Source organism: Bombina bombina, chromosome 3, assembly GCF_027579735.1.
Source record: "Bombina bombina isolate aBomBom1 chromosome 3, aBomBom1.pri, whole genome shotgun sequence".
NCBI lineage: Eukaryota > Metazoa > Chordata > Amphibia > Anura > Bombinatoridae > Bombina > Bombina bombina.
This window is the reverse complement of record NC_069501.1, coordinates 39,532,739-39,548,105: the sequence shown is the minus strand read 5'-3', so window position 1 is coordinate 39,548,105 and position 15,367 is coordinate 39,532,739. Positions and strand designations below refer to the sequence as shown.

Sequence of the window (15,367 nt, the reverse complement as noted above, 5' to 3'; positions counted from 1 at the left end):
GTGAGTGTCACATCTGGTGAGACCTATGATTGTTACAACAGATATCCCGAGGGCAGTGCACAGAGACAGCTTTGCCGGTATCACGGCTGCAGTAAGGACTCTGGGGTAATTAATTATCTGACACCAGCTAGTACAATTATTTTATGGAACTCGCCGCCTGTCACGTTTAAAAGCAGCCGCTTACAAAAGAGCATAACACTGACGCAATAGCCAACGAGTATTTAAAGCGCGAACAGTCGCTGACGTTTCGTGACGTCATTAGCGTGCGCCGGAAAAGCAGAATTGTTTGCTGCACGTGTAACAGAGATGTCTCATATAATCTATCAGCCGCTACCTCCTGAAGAGGCAAAGCAAATAGGATTACAGCTTCACCCTCCAGAGAAAGCAGAATTGTTTGTCAATGCCTTCCTAAAGCGTAGTATGCCGAACCTGAGGAAGAAAACTCTCCAGGAGTGCTTGGAGAGGAAGGCCGTTGTTCTAGAGCACAGCTACAAAAAGAAAAAGAAGAAACGGAGCAAATCTAAAGGTTTGTCTGCAAAGCAAAAGCGAGAGATGAGGCTGTTTGACATTAAACCAGAGCAGCAGAAGTACGAGATGTTTGTGCCACTGCATGACCTGTGGAAGCAATACATCCGGGACTTGTGTAATGGGCTCCGGCCTGATGCTCAGCCCCAGATGATTCAGAATAAGCTGCTGAAGGCTGATCTGCACGGAGCACAAGTCATGGTCACAAAATCTAAATGCCCATCCTATGTAGGGCTGACTGGAATCATTTTACAGGAAACTAAATTTGTATTTAAGATAATCACTAAAGAAGATAAACTGAAAGTTGTTCCCAAGTTAAACTGCGTCTTTACTCTGGAAATTGACGGATTTATATCGCACATCTATGGAAGCAAACTGCAGATGAGATCCAGCGAGCGATCTGCCAAGAAATTCAAAGGCAAAGGAAGCATAGACTTGTAACCTTATGTGTAACATACAGAGACTGCTCTGAGACATCACTGACTTCTTCTATGGAGATGGGTGAAAACCTCAGAGAAATAGCACTAAGTGATTAACAGTAAAGCAGTTTATTTCGTGTCTGCTGGAATAGAGTGATGATGAAACTTCCTTACATCTAATAATTCCCATGAGGACACAATATCCTGAACCATTAAACTGCTGCCTTACCCTGTGATGTCATTAAAATGTTTGGAATATAAGATGTTTGTGTTATAACCAGAGGTTTAAGCGTTGAAATATACTGATCAAATGAGATTGACAACACAACTAAAATGACAGCTAATGGCTGAAGCCATTGGTACTCGTTAAATAAGCTATAGCTAATGGAGCAATATGTCTTTAAGGATTGTGTGTGTGTGTGTGTTTTTGTTTATGCACAGTGATGAGGTTTGGTGTTCATATGGTTTTGAGATTTCTACTTATTTGTTTTTTACATTACCACCCCCCCCCCCCCAAGTTTGGAAAGGACACATTTCAAAAGATTTTTTTTTTTTCTTTTAACATAACCTATTTCTAGAAATGTATGGAATACAATTAAGTTTAAATGTTCAGAATGTGTCTGCAATTAAACATTCTAGCAAAAAACAAATGTTATTTAAAGTGAATAGGGTTGTGTACTGTGGTCTCTCAGCACCCCAACTTCAAGGCATTCTCACTGCACCAGTTAACCTTTAATTAAACCTAACCCCAACTGATTTCACCTCATTACACAACCTCTCCCCTACAGCAAATACCTGTCTTGAACTGGTCCAGCCACACTACTTGACTTTTTCCCTTACAAGTATCCTAACTGCAATACCCCCTAATGCCTAAAGGCTCCTTCAATATCAAAGGATCACACAACTGCTAAAGCCCCCCCCCCCATAATATTTCCGTAATAATTATAAAACATTTTCTTGAATTCCAGCTCCACTGTTCTCTCTACCAGACAGAAGCAGCACTGCCCCTAGTGATTTCTCTTCCTGGCTGTCATACTGGGTCTAGTCCAAGGTTTTTTACTATTTATATATATATTTTTTATTTTTTTTTAGCAATGTTATTAAATAAACTGTTAGAAAAGTACCCCCCCCCCCCATCTAAACTTTTATATAGAGCCCCCAGCTAACGCACAATTCTAATTAGTTTTAATTGATCAGAACTACATTATAAATCAACTAAACCACTGGTCTTCAAACCTGTCCTCAGGGAGGCCGAACAGGCTACATTTTGATGATATCTGAACTATCAGCTTTATAGTAAACATGGTTATTTTATCTGCTCTGATCCAAGGTGATCCTGAAAACCTGGCCTGTTGGGGAGGCCTGAGGACAGGTTTGAAAACCAGAATACTAGACCAAAACTGTTAATTAGGAAGAGAACCATAAAGGGTCCCTGTACCAGCTTTAAGGGGCTGTGAACACAAAAATTGTTGTTTAAAAAAAATAGTTAACACATTTAATACACATTCCCCAGCTTTGCACAAAACCAACATTGTTATATTAATATACTTTAAAACATTTAAACTTCTACATTTCTGCCTGTTTCTAAGCTACCAAAGACAGCCTCTTATCACATGTTTTTTTTATAAACTTTTCACAAGACTAATTCATATGTGCCATATAGATAACATTGTGCTCACGCCCATGAAGTTATGCACAACAGCACCAATTTGCTAATATGCAAGTCAATAGATAATAAATAAATAGCCATGCGATAAGGAGGCTGTCGGAATAGGCATAGATACAAGGTAATCACAGAGGTAAAAAGTATATTAATATAGCAGAAGGATAAGAAGAGGTGCCGCATGTGAATCAGTCAGAATCAGCTATTTCAAAATAATGCCATTCCACACAGGGTACTTACATTTGGGAACAGCAATCTCTTATGCCAATAGACACAGGCTAGATCTTTTACAGCCATCCAGAGAGCTGAACTCCGGTACTGCTGGAACACAGGATCCTCAGCGTTTGGAGTGGGGAGAGGGTGACTCTCAAGGTAGCGTAGACTTAGGACTCAGAATTTAACACATTCCGAGTGTTTGGTAAAAAAAAATCAAATACATTTGAGTTAAAAACATCATAAAAAAACACCCCTGGTATAAGCTGTCATCCAAGTGTTCAGGTAAAATATATGAAACGCGTTTCTCTGTAAACAGTTTCATCAGGCATTTGATGAAACAGTGTTTACCAAGAAACGCGTTGCATATATTTTAACCTGAACATTCGATTCAACAAATACTATTCAGATGTTCAATAGATCATGTGGTAGGGAATTTAGTAAATTGATACATAATTGGTGCAAATATATCAATTTAAATGTAAATTTGAACTATGCAACATTTGAAATAGAAACATTCGAAGAGAGTATTAAAAATACAAATATATAGATTCAATTTTTTTTATTTGAATATTGCGTAATTTGAATAGAAAATTAGATTACATTAAACTAATGTTAGAATTTTGTACAAACATTGGAAACGAACAAATGTATCACAATTAGTTTTATTTTTCAAATGTTGCAAAACATTCACCCATCCCAAGTTGTTTAGTGCCTCTTTTTAAGTCTAACCCTTTTATGCATGCTTTTCAGTTGCACTATTACTTTGAGCGTAAAATGCGATTTCGCTCTCACGATTGTGTTTTTCAACTTGTAATATGAGCGCAAAAAAAACGGTATTGTTCATTTGCTATTGTTAGCGTGCCACTAATCTAGCCATATGTAATCATATATAAGTATTAAGGTGATGGTAAACTTTCCCATTATAAACTCCGATCCGAAATGTTAGGGATATTTTAGATGGAGTTTAATTAATAAGTTGTAATAAAGATGCACTGTAACTTTTTAATATAGATATGAAATTCTAATACCCAGCAGCGCTCCGCCGTCCACTTCACAGAAAAAATTACTTTTGATGTGGACGGCAGAGCGCTGCTGGGTATTAGAATTTCTTATCTATATTAAAAAGTAAGTTATAGCGCATCTTTTTTACAACTGATGAATTCAACTCCATCTAAAATATCACTAACATTCCAGATCTGATTTTATAATGGGGAATGTTTACAATCACTTTAAGAACTTAAAGGGTTATGAAACCCACTTTTTTTTTTCCCCCCTTTCATTATTCAGTTAGAGCATGCAATTTTAAACAACTTTCTAACTTGCCCCAATTTATCAATTTTCTTTGTTCTCTTGGTATCTTTATTTGGAAAAGCAGAAATGTATGTTTAGGAGCCAGCCCATTTTTGGTTCAGAACATGGACAGTGCTTATTGGTGGCTAAATGTAGCCACCAATCAGCAAGCGCAGCCTAGGTGCTTGACGAGAAATAGGCCGGCGTCTAAGCTTACATTACTGCTTTTTCAAATAAAGATACCAAGAGAACAAAGACAATTAATAGGAGTAAATTAGAAAACTGCTTAAGATTGGATGCTTTATCTAAATCATGAATGAAAAAAAATTGTTTCTTATAATTTCAATTCAATATGGAATAGATTTAATGTTTAAACTTCTAAGCAATTTATAATAAGATTAACTGAATTACTATAAAAATGTAGAATGAAATGTGTTATAAATAGTTTTATAGTTATTTTTAGCACACGTTCAGGTTTTTCCATACTTGTTTTTTATTTCACATGTTCAACATGAATATATTTTTATAATACTTTGATTATTTTGGCTAAAACTAAAGGTCATTTTTAAGGCAATTGTACTTCATGATTAAATTAATATAAATCTTTTTAAATGTAATGATCAGTTCTATTTGTGATGCTGTGGATGCAGCTTTTGTTAAAGGGGTTTGAAACCCAAACATTTATTTTGTGATTTAGTTCAGTCCTGACCCATTCTCTGCAGAACCCTCTCATAATTAATCATCATCATTGATCTGGCGAAGATTACATAATCAGACCTGAGGCGTTTTTTTCACACAGACCCAAGCAGGTGTTTGCCCTGGTGGAATTACCCTAACAAGGGGGCAGTCCCTGCGAGTGGCGAGAGGTCTCCTATGGAAAGTAATGGAGCTTGCTAGAAAGGGACACTGCACACCATAGAGCAAAGTTAGCAGGGAGCTGTCCTTAAATAGCAAACATTAACTCTTTATATGAATGATGCACTGGCAACCTCTGAATAGAGACGGGCACTTTATTTACTGGATTACATAACAAGGTGCTCCTGTAGATTTGCACACAGTAATAGGGATAGATACACATATGTATAGTCCTTTCTAATGATTGGCTGCTGCACTCCTTATATTAGCAGTCCTCTACACCAGTGAATTTTAACCTTTTTTTTTTGCCGTGGCACACTTTTTTACATTAAAAAATCCTGTGGCACACCACCATCCCAAAATTTTAAAAAAATCACACATTGTAGCCTAATACAGCATATATATATACACATACACACACATACTGTATGTATTGTGCTGTTATGCCATGCCTCCTACAAACTACCCCTGCACTGGGAGTAAAAAACAAGCAAAGTTTAAAAAATATGTCACACTGTTGTCAGTCTGCCGTGGCACACCTGAGGATCTCTCACGGCACACTGGTTGAAAAACACTGCTCTACACTGTGTATGCAGCACTATTGTAATCTCAGTATCAGGTACTATGCAAGATGACAAGGGAACTACCTGACCAGCTGTAATAAGTCTGTTCTGTAGACTGTAATCCAGGCTAACTTTATAACTGTATAACTTATGTGTAACTGACCGTTCTTACTCTTCCTGACTAGCTGATGCTGTATCCTGCTGCACTGATCTGTAGCTGACTGACTTCTTGGCTGCACTGATCTGTAGCTGCCCTTTACACTTCTTGGCTGCACTGATCTGTAGCAGCCCATCACACTTCTTGGCTGCACTGATCTGTAGCAGCCCATCACACTTCTTGGCTGCACTGATCTGTAGCAGCCCATCACACTTCTTGGCTGCACTGATCTGTAGCAGCCCATCACACTTCTTGGCTGCACTGATCTGTAGCAGCCCATCACACTTCTTGGCTGCACTGATCTGTAGCAGCCCATCACACTTCTTGGCTGCACTGATCTGTAGCAGCCCATCACACTTCTTGGCTGCACTGATCTGTAGCAGCCCCTCACACTTCTTGGCTGCACTGATCTGTAGCAGCCCATCACACTTCTTGGCTGCACTGATCTGTAGCAGCCCATCACACTTCTTGGCTGCACTGATCTGTAGCAGCCCATCACACTTCTTGGCTGCACTGATTTGTAGCTGACATTAGACTTCTTATTAGCTGCACTTATCTGATCCTGAGTTGCAGCTCTTCTCACTATATCTTTCACACTAACTGCCTTAAAGGCACAGTCTAGTCAGAACTAAACTTTCATGATTTAGACAGGGCATGTCATTTTAAACAGCTTTCCAATTTACTTTTATCATCAATTTTGCTTTGTTCTCTTGGTTTTCTTAGTTGAAAGCTAAGCCTAGGTAGGCTCATATGCTAATTTCTTAGCCCTTTTGAAGGCTGCCTCTTATCTGAATGCATTTTGACATTTGTTTACAACTAGAGGGCGTTGGTTCATGTTTGCCACATAGATAACTTTGTGGAGTTACCTAGGATTCAGCACTGATTGGCTAAAATGCAAGTCTGTCAAAAGAACTGAAAAGTCTGCAGAGGCTTAGATGCAAGGTAAAATCACATAGGTAAAAAGTGTAATGATATAACTGTGTTGGTTATTCAAAACTGGAGAATGGGTAATAAAGGGATTTTCTATCTTTTTAAACCAGAATAATTCTGGAGTAGGCGGTCCCTTTAAGATGGCTCCTGTACTGCTCTGATTCTTAGCACAGCTTTGCCCACTTGATGACATCATCTTTGTATGGAATCTTCAATGTGCCATCAAACCAAAACAGGAAGTAAGCACAGCACAACAGGGCACACTTTAAAAAAGAAATCCTACGGCTAATAAAAATCACATTATGCTGCTTTCTGTGCATAGCATCTTACAATCACATATATCTTCATATACACGTGTTTCTCTATTAGGGTTTAAGGTGTTTTGATAAACGTCCACAAAATTTGTGAGATCTATACTGAGAAATCGTACCAGAATTACGCTGGGATGAGAGAGACCTTTTCATGTATACACCAGTGGAACACCTATGAACAGTCCATTTTATGAAGAAACCACATTTATGCTTTGTATTTTGTACTTTTAAGTGTGCTTTTCTAAGGGATTTTTGCACATTCAGTGTACTGAAAGGAACACTGAACCAAAAAAAATATTTTATAATTCAGATAGAGCATGCAATTTTAAACAGCTTTCTAATTTATTACTATTACATTTTCTTCATTCTCTTGGTATCTTTATTTGAAATGCAAGAATGTAAGTTTAGATGCCGGCACATTTTTGGTGAACAACCTGGGTTCTTGCTGATTGGTGGATAAATTCACCCATCAATAAACAAGTGCTGTCCAGAGGCCTGAACCAAAAATAGCGTTGGTGCCTTTTTCAAATAAAGATAGCAAGAGAACGAAGAAAAATTGATAATAGGAGTAAATTAGAAAGTTGCTTAAAATTGCATGCTCTATCTGAATCATGAAAGAAAAAAATTGGGTTCAGTGTCCCTTTAAATTATGATTTGTTGTGTAAATTTAATACAATTTTTATTCCTCTGTTATTTACATGCAAATTTTATTGTGCGCTTTTGTAATTATTCATCTTCTTCCCTTTCAAACATGCCGTTTATGCATCTTAGCGAGACGCCCTGTTTTCAAGGTAAAAAAGTTGCGTTAGATTATTTCACCAGGGAAATAGAAGTATTGCAGAGCATTCTTTAATAATCTCGCCAGCCCAGAGTCCGTTAGATCATTGGCCCTTAGAGAGAACAATGAACATTTTAGCACATCTCTGTCACAGGCATCAACAGAGTATTATTTTATCTAAATTTTCTAGTTTACATGTTTTTTGTGTAACAGAATTTAAGATCAGAATTGTTCAGTAGGGGTGGGGAAACGATAGACAGAGTGCTAGATTACAAGTGGAGCACTCACGTTAGTAAGTTGTACTTATAGAATTTAACCAGAGATCAGATCTCTGGTTAATTTTTTAAAAATTCCACCAAATCCCCCAAAATACAGTGTAGTGTATTTTATTAAAAAAATAAATATAGCAGCATCTTTATTTTTTAATAAAATTACTGCACTAGGCAATATTTTGGGGGTAAAGTTGGTGGGAGTGGGGTGTTAAAAAGAAAACAACACTAAAAAGTTCTATTACAGTGTAGTCTATGGGAACTGTGTGTTCCCAGTAAAATATATATGTAGATGCTTATATAAATATTTGCGTCTATACACATATTAACCCATACATATTTATATATAATCATATATATTTAATATTTCTGCCATCTCTGCACCACTTACCCCCCTTTGCTGCGCTTAGGTTCTGTGCTGTCTCCCATTGGAGCCTATAGAAGCGTGTTCTCGTGAGCGCAATTCTTTCCAGCAATGCAAACACGAGCTCACGTTCAAATACAGACAATTTGTGAGATGGTATTACAAAAAGCTGGAAAGAACAAATACTCCCATCAAAGATAGAACCGCTGCTTCTCACAGTCTCTCTCAATTAATAGATTTAAATTGAAACAAGCTCACGTTCGCATTGCTGTCAACTTGTAATACCAGTGCACATTAGCATTCGCTGGGATTACTCAGTGGAGCTCAAATATCGCTTTCAAAAAGTGATATTTAGCACTCCACTTGTAATCTAGCCTAAAATAGGCTATTTCAAATAAGAAAATAAAGATGAAGGAGCCATTTGTAAACAACTGAATACACTACAGTAGGTATAATGGATAATTGAACATACATTAAAGGGGAGAAAATATTAGTGTACACTGTCCCTTTAATGGCAGGAACGCCCACTAGAAATATGCTCAGATAGGTGAAGTGAGGCTCAATTAACCTTGAACATACATAAGGTGGAAATATTAATAGACCGCCATACGCACAGCAAAATGCATACATCTCAGTAGCCCCCTCAATATTCGTGCTATGTTATGCAAGTGATAACATTTCACATTTAATTTGGACAATAATCCTTTTTATATGAAGTAGCAAGGAATCCTGAGCTCTCGAGGGTAAAGATAAAAAATTATGCTTTATTATAAATGTTTTAAAGTCCATAAACATGCAGAGATGCAAGGAATTAACCCTGACGCGTTTCGCGCCTTTTACAGCGCTTAATCATATCCTTTTTATATCCCTAACAAAATATGGACCCATATCACAATCTAATCTAACTTCCCAAATGATTTTACTCTCCATGCCACTAATTGATTTTAGTCTCTGCATTTCAATCTCCCAAAACCCCCAGATGATTTATATCCTACCCACACCAACTTAATAATATCCCTTTCACATTAGGAATAGTTGATTTCTATTCATCCTGCACCACTTATTTCTCTCCCAAAAAACCCACTGATTCTTGTCTCCACTCAAGCTAAATCATGTCTGATCTACACCACCATTTATCTTCCCATTGCACCAATATATTCCTGTCTCTCACCAACATAGGAGCAATGCAAACAATAAGTAACTAGAAAAAAATCACAACTATGCTTCACCTGTGGTGCTTAATCTGGTGTGATAAGTGTTCCCCTATTCCTAATTACCTCTTCCATACTTCAATATACGTATGTTAGAATCTAAAACGGTAAAGGCCAAAACTGGTATAAAAGATTCAAATGCATTATAATTATAAAGTGATTAGAGTAAATCTACTCTTCAACACTAGCATTAATGATTTCTTGAACACCAAGACGCCATCTTTGGTTTGTAATCTGTAAATTGGTCAAACAGACAAAACAGAATGTTCTTCATCATCACTCCTTTTAACAATGACCAGGATGATAACAGCAGTTAGTACAGCAGCTCTGAAAACCCCCAAAGATCATCCAATGGGTGGGGCCATGCAGTAAGAGGGCAGCTATATGGTGGCCGTTGTTCTCTCTCAACTATCAAATCCTCTTCTTTAAGGCTGTTCACTGCAAATTAAACAAAATTTAATTTTTATACATCAGTAAATATTCAGATCTCAAAGGTAAAGAATATTCAAAATAAAGAAAACAGATGAACGATGATGTGTTGCACAGTAACAAAAGGTAAGTCTAATAACTGGGCTAATCTGTGTTCAGTTACCATTACATTTCTGCTGTTATTTTAAAGTTAAATCATTAAACTAATTGTAAAGATTATATTAAAATTTAACAGTGCACACCTATTTTTTTGAGTTATGATTTTTTTCTTTAACTGAAACAAATGCAACATGGAAATCTATAAGAATCCACCCAGTGTTTATGTACAAAAATATTAAACGGGCCATAATCATTTAACCTGTAGTAGATCACCCACCATCCATGCAGTATTATGTTTTTGTTAAAGATACTTACTGTTTCTCTTGTTAACTCTAGCTCAAGATATCTCCAGTCTTGCACCTTTTGGTATTATGTAGGTCTTGAGCCCTCTCTTTGGTCTAGGATAGCCTTCATCAGTGAGGCCTTGTCCTGATTGAAAACCTTTCCAAGAACCGTTGAGTAAAGAGTGTTAGATTTGTATAGATGGTTACCCAAATATTAGTTACCACTCAGTCTCACACCAGACCATAGGATCAATAGTTTACAGAGTCAAACAGAGAAAAAATATATTATATACAAAATAAGGCAAAACTCAGTAAGCAAGTGATGTTTGATACAGTATCCTTGTGCTGTCTGCATGAGAATAAGCAGCAGATGGTTAAATAGATCGTAGATAGAGGCTTAGTGCACAGAAGAATATGACTATATCTGCAATTAAATTGGAATTTGAATATCAGTACAATTGTTCAGTGATATTATTAGTCTGTAAGTAGTTGAATCTTACAATGCAGCGGTACAGATGATACTGGTTAGTAAGCACATATGAACAGACACTTGCAGCGGTATGTAAAACTAGTATCCGATATTGCAAAACATAAGCAGAGTCTTGTTATAGACCAAAAGTGGTGGCAATCCGGAAAGAGATCTGAGCTCAGTCTCGACCGCTACTGACGTCACACGCCGACTGCGTGGTTGTAGTTAGAATTGTGGAGAAGGAGGAATCTTACCCGTTACCCAGGATAAATCCTATCAGATACAAGGAGGTAATCCTGTAGACATAAGCTGAGGTGAAGTCCTGCCAAGGTAAGGAGGAAACAGAAGATTGCAGGAACACTGTAGTTCTGTAGAGTCCTCACTGAGGAATTAAATTAGGATGCAGACTGGAAATAATCTCAGAGGAAACCAGCCAAATACAATAGACTAGAGATTAGTTGCTCTAACAAGTAGCAAGTTAGACTACAGACAAATTACCTAGCAGTGAACAATAGGAAGGAGGGGCCTTAAATACGATGAAAACCCATGTGATGTAGAGATTTAAAGGGATAAACCCCATAAAGAACTTCATCATGACAAAGAGGCAGCATGATGGTTAAACTATACAATAAGAGGTGCCCTATGTTTTATTACCACTACATATTGTAAAACTAAACAGGATACATGAAATCAGCCCTGACCCATTAGTGTTGTATGTACAGAACTAACCTACTAGTGCTGTATTTAATAAACATGAGAATGTGTAATGTCTGAGTAGGGTTATATATACTGTTTGATCAGCAGGACCTTTCTGTACAATCATATGTAAAACTGCTCCCCTCTCCTCCTCCAGACGGCTCTTTAATAGTGAGAAATGTACCAACAATTTAAAATTCTCCATGCTAGAAGCAAACACTTATGTGTACAAACATAATGAACTATAAGTGTACTTAAATCAAAGGAACAACAATGGTCAAACATAAACTTTACCTCCAGAAATAACATTACGTGTTACGTCATACAGGGCATAAACAAACATATCCCATATGTGTATGGTGTATGGTGTCTCCTAGTTGGTTAAAGAGGTCCACCAGTATGCCAGGACATATGTCTTTGTCTGCTGCATATAAACTAAATAAAATAGTATTAATCAGATCAATTCATTTATTGGATTTGTTTATTCTAATTACGTATTTTTGTGTTTCGGTGTTTATGTTAAAAGAATGTGAAGCATGCTGGGTAATAAGAAACAGAGTATAATATTTAATAATGATAATTATGATAATATAACTAATAATGATAAAAGTAATACCCTTCAGTTTCTGGTAGTTAGTTTAAGTGAGATAAAAATGAAAAAAAAAAACCTATGGGAGGAAATGTATAAAAGGAAGATCTTGAAAAAGCCGGCAATAGGGTGAAACGCGTCGGAAAGTCAAGGCAGTGTGGTATTGTTCACTATATTCAAGTGTATATTCCTGAATCCCTGAATGAAATAACCTGGGTTATGGACAATTTGTGTTAATTGAATTTGAATTGGTGCATGTTCTTCCCTGCGTGTGTAGAGCACTAAGAGCAGGAGAACTTACTTTGTTAAAAGAAGACAAGCGCGTTACTAAAGCTCATTTACAACAAGCGGATACTTTTTTATTATTGGCCAATAAGAGGAGCGGCATAAGTCTAACAGATAACACCGAAAGGGATTTCCCTCTGTGACGTAAACAAGGAGTCACGTGATTAAGTATTGTGTGTTTGAGACAATGCCATCTCTGATGAACTCCTACAAAAGGGCTTTAACAAGCCGATCGTTTGAAGGTACCGCTTATAATCTTTTATCTGTTAGTCACTGTGTGAAATTTCCGCTACTAATCTATTTTTATCTAAGGATGTAATAAGACTCTTATCCATATAACAAAACCGGACTGACAATATCGCCTAGCAATCTGTGGCGAAATATTCTAAAGGTGGTATATATAAGTTAGGTGTTCTGAATACCTGCTTCTCTGAACCATTTGTGTTTTAAAGTTTTATGTAATTACCAATTTTACTGTGTTTGATTGGATAACAACAAATGTATTTTTATTTAGTGAGACGTCACATTTATTAAATATATGTTTTACAATATTCAAGTGAATAAATTGATATTATTACAAATATCTTTAGCTTTTTAGCGCCCTCTTATTTTCTTATATATTTATTTATTACTGAGACTATAGAGAAGGCATGGGGGCATATGTATCAAGTTCCGAACGGGCTCGCCAGAAACAGCAGTTATGAAGCAGCGGTCACAAAGACCGCTGCTCCATAACCTGTCCACCTGCTCTGAGCAGGCGTACAGACATCGCCGCAATTCAACCCGATCGAGTACGATCGGGTTGATTGATGCCCCCTGCTGGCGGCCCATTGGCCGCGAGTCTGCAGGGGGCGGCGTTGCACCAGCAGCTCTTGTGAGCTGCTGGTGCAATGATGAATACGGCGAGCGTATTGCTCGCCGTATTCAGCGAAGTCTGGCGGACCTGATCCGCACTGTCGGATCAGGTCCACCAGACTTTCCTAACTAGAGGCCTATGTGTCTTTATTGAGTGGTGTGATAGCCAAAGCCTAGCGCATTACTGGTCTGGATTACTAAGTAACACTGAATGTTGTGACAGGTATGGGCCATACAGGTGGAGGGGAATTCGAGCTTTGAGCTATGGGGCCCCGCAGATTTGTCTTGCCCAGGGCCCCACAAGCGCTAAGGGTGCCCCTGCTTCTGAGTGAGAGAGTTAAAGGTGCATGAAACTCAAAAATGTTATATTGAGATTCAGGTAGAACATAAGTTTAAAACAGCTTTTCAAATTACTAATATTATCAAATGTGGTTAATTCTCTTGGCATCCTTTGTTGAAGGAGCAGTAATGCTGGGAGCTAGCTGAACATAGGCTAGCTAGTAATAAGTGGCATATATGTGCAGCCACCAATCTACTAGTAATGTTTTGTTCGTGATTCTATCTAGGTATGCTTTTTTAAACAAAGGATACCAAGAGAATGAAGCAAATTAAACAATATAAGTAATTTGGAACGTTGTTTAAAATCAACTGCTCTATCTGAATCATGAAAGAAAAAGTTTGGGTTTCACATTCCTTTTAAGCTTTCACGATTCAGACAGAACAATTTTAAACAACTTTCCAATTTACTTCTATTGTCAGGTTTGGTTCATTCACTTGGTATCCCTTGTTGAAAAGCATATCTAGGTAGACTCAGGAGCAACAATGCACTACTGGGAGCTGAACACATCAGGTGAGCCAGTGACGAGACATGTGTGTGCAACCACCAATCCGCAGCTAGCTCCTGAGCCTACCTAGTTATGCTTTTCAACAAAGGATACTAGCACAATGAAGCAAATTAAATAATGGAAGTACATTTATTTTGTCATTTGAAATAGCTGCTTTTGCCTGTTTTATCACCATCTATACTAAATGTTACGGTTACCCTTAGTCTCGCTGAGAGATGGACCGCTTAGTAGCCTGGATCCCTATTGCTAAAGAGGGGAGAAGCTGCTTTCCATAGTATTCTATATGAGTCTCGCAAATATAGAATAATCTCCCTTAGCTGTAGTACAGCTAGGATACCCTTCTGCCCACAAAAACGAGTCAACGCTGCGATTGAGGGTCAAACAAGAACTCAGCACTGGGATGCCCAGCCTGCTTTTTATTAAGGTTACATGCACACAGGGCACTCCCAGGGGGAGAGGGGGGGGAAGCACAAAATCCCCCATCACACATTTAGATAGAGAGCACTGTCCTTTGACAGGCCACAATAGGATTACAGTACTTAAGATAACAAGTTTACAAGTTCATCTTATCAATTAGCAGTCTGGCTCCAGAGGTGATTAGACAATGGGATTGGTTATCCCTAAACTTAGAGCTGAGGCCAGCAAAAATGTGTATTTAGGCAATAGTTTCTAAAAGCTGAAAAAAAAGAGTTAACTCTTTATGAAATGATACTTGTTACGGTTTTCTTGGAGCCCTTCTTAGGCGCTGGCTTGCTGGTTCAGGCATTGCTGCTGGGAAATAAGCTCTTCACAACAAAATAACTAATGCTTCTGTAACAGTGCTCCCTTTCTGTGGAACACTCTGGCAGACACGGTCTGACCCCTTTTCGGGGCAGACTAAGGCTGTCCAGACCGCTGGTTATGCAGGGCTGAGGTCTGTTTGTCTGGACAACCCGTCGGCGTTGCCATTCTGTTTCCCAGGTCTGTAAGTAATGGTGAAATTGAAGGGTTGCAACGATAAGCTCCAACGTAATAGCCTGCCGTTATCTCCAGAGACCCGGTTCAGCCACACCAACGGGTTATGGTCGGTGACCAGAGTGAACTCCTGACCATATAAATAGGGAGTCAATTTCTTTAATGCCCACACCAAAGCCAAACACTCCTTTTCGACCGCTGCATAGCTGACTTCGCGGGGCAGGAGCTTCCGGCTGATGTAGGCAACTGGATGCTCCCCTCCATCTTCGCCTACTTGGCTGAGGACAGCTCCCAGCCCGAACATGGAAGCG

At 38.2% G+C, this 15,367-nt stretch overlaps 1 protein-coding gene across 1 annotated transcript; it reads left to right on the top strand.

The window, feature by feature from the left end:
• The first annotated feature begins 254 nt into the window (after nt 1-254).
• LOC128652835 (ribonuclease P protein subunit p29-like) lies at nt 255-1,205 on the top strand. Its single transcript, XM_053705799.1, has one exon. It carries the CDS (start codon nt 307-309, stop codon nt 964-966), a length of 660 nt encoding a protein of 219 aa, XP_053561774.1. The 5' UTR covers nt 255-306; the 3' UTR covers nt 967-1,205.
• The last annotated feature ends 14,162 nt before the right edge of the window (nt 1,206-15,367 follow it).

Coding starts and splice junctions, on each gene's coding strand:
- LOC128652835 (XM_053705799.1), top strand. CDS start 307: ATGTCTCATATAATCTATCAGCCGCTACCTCCTGAAGAGGCAAAGCAA.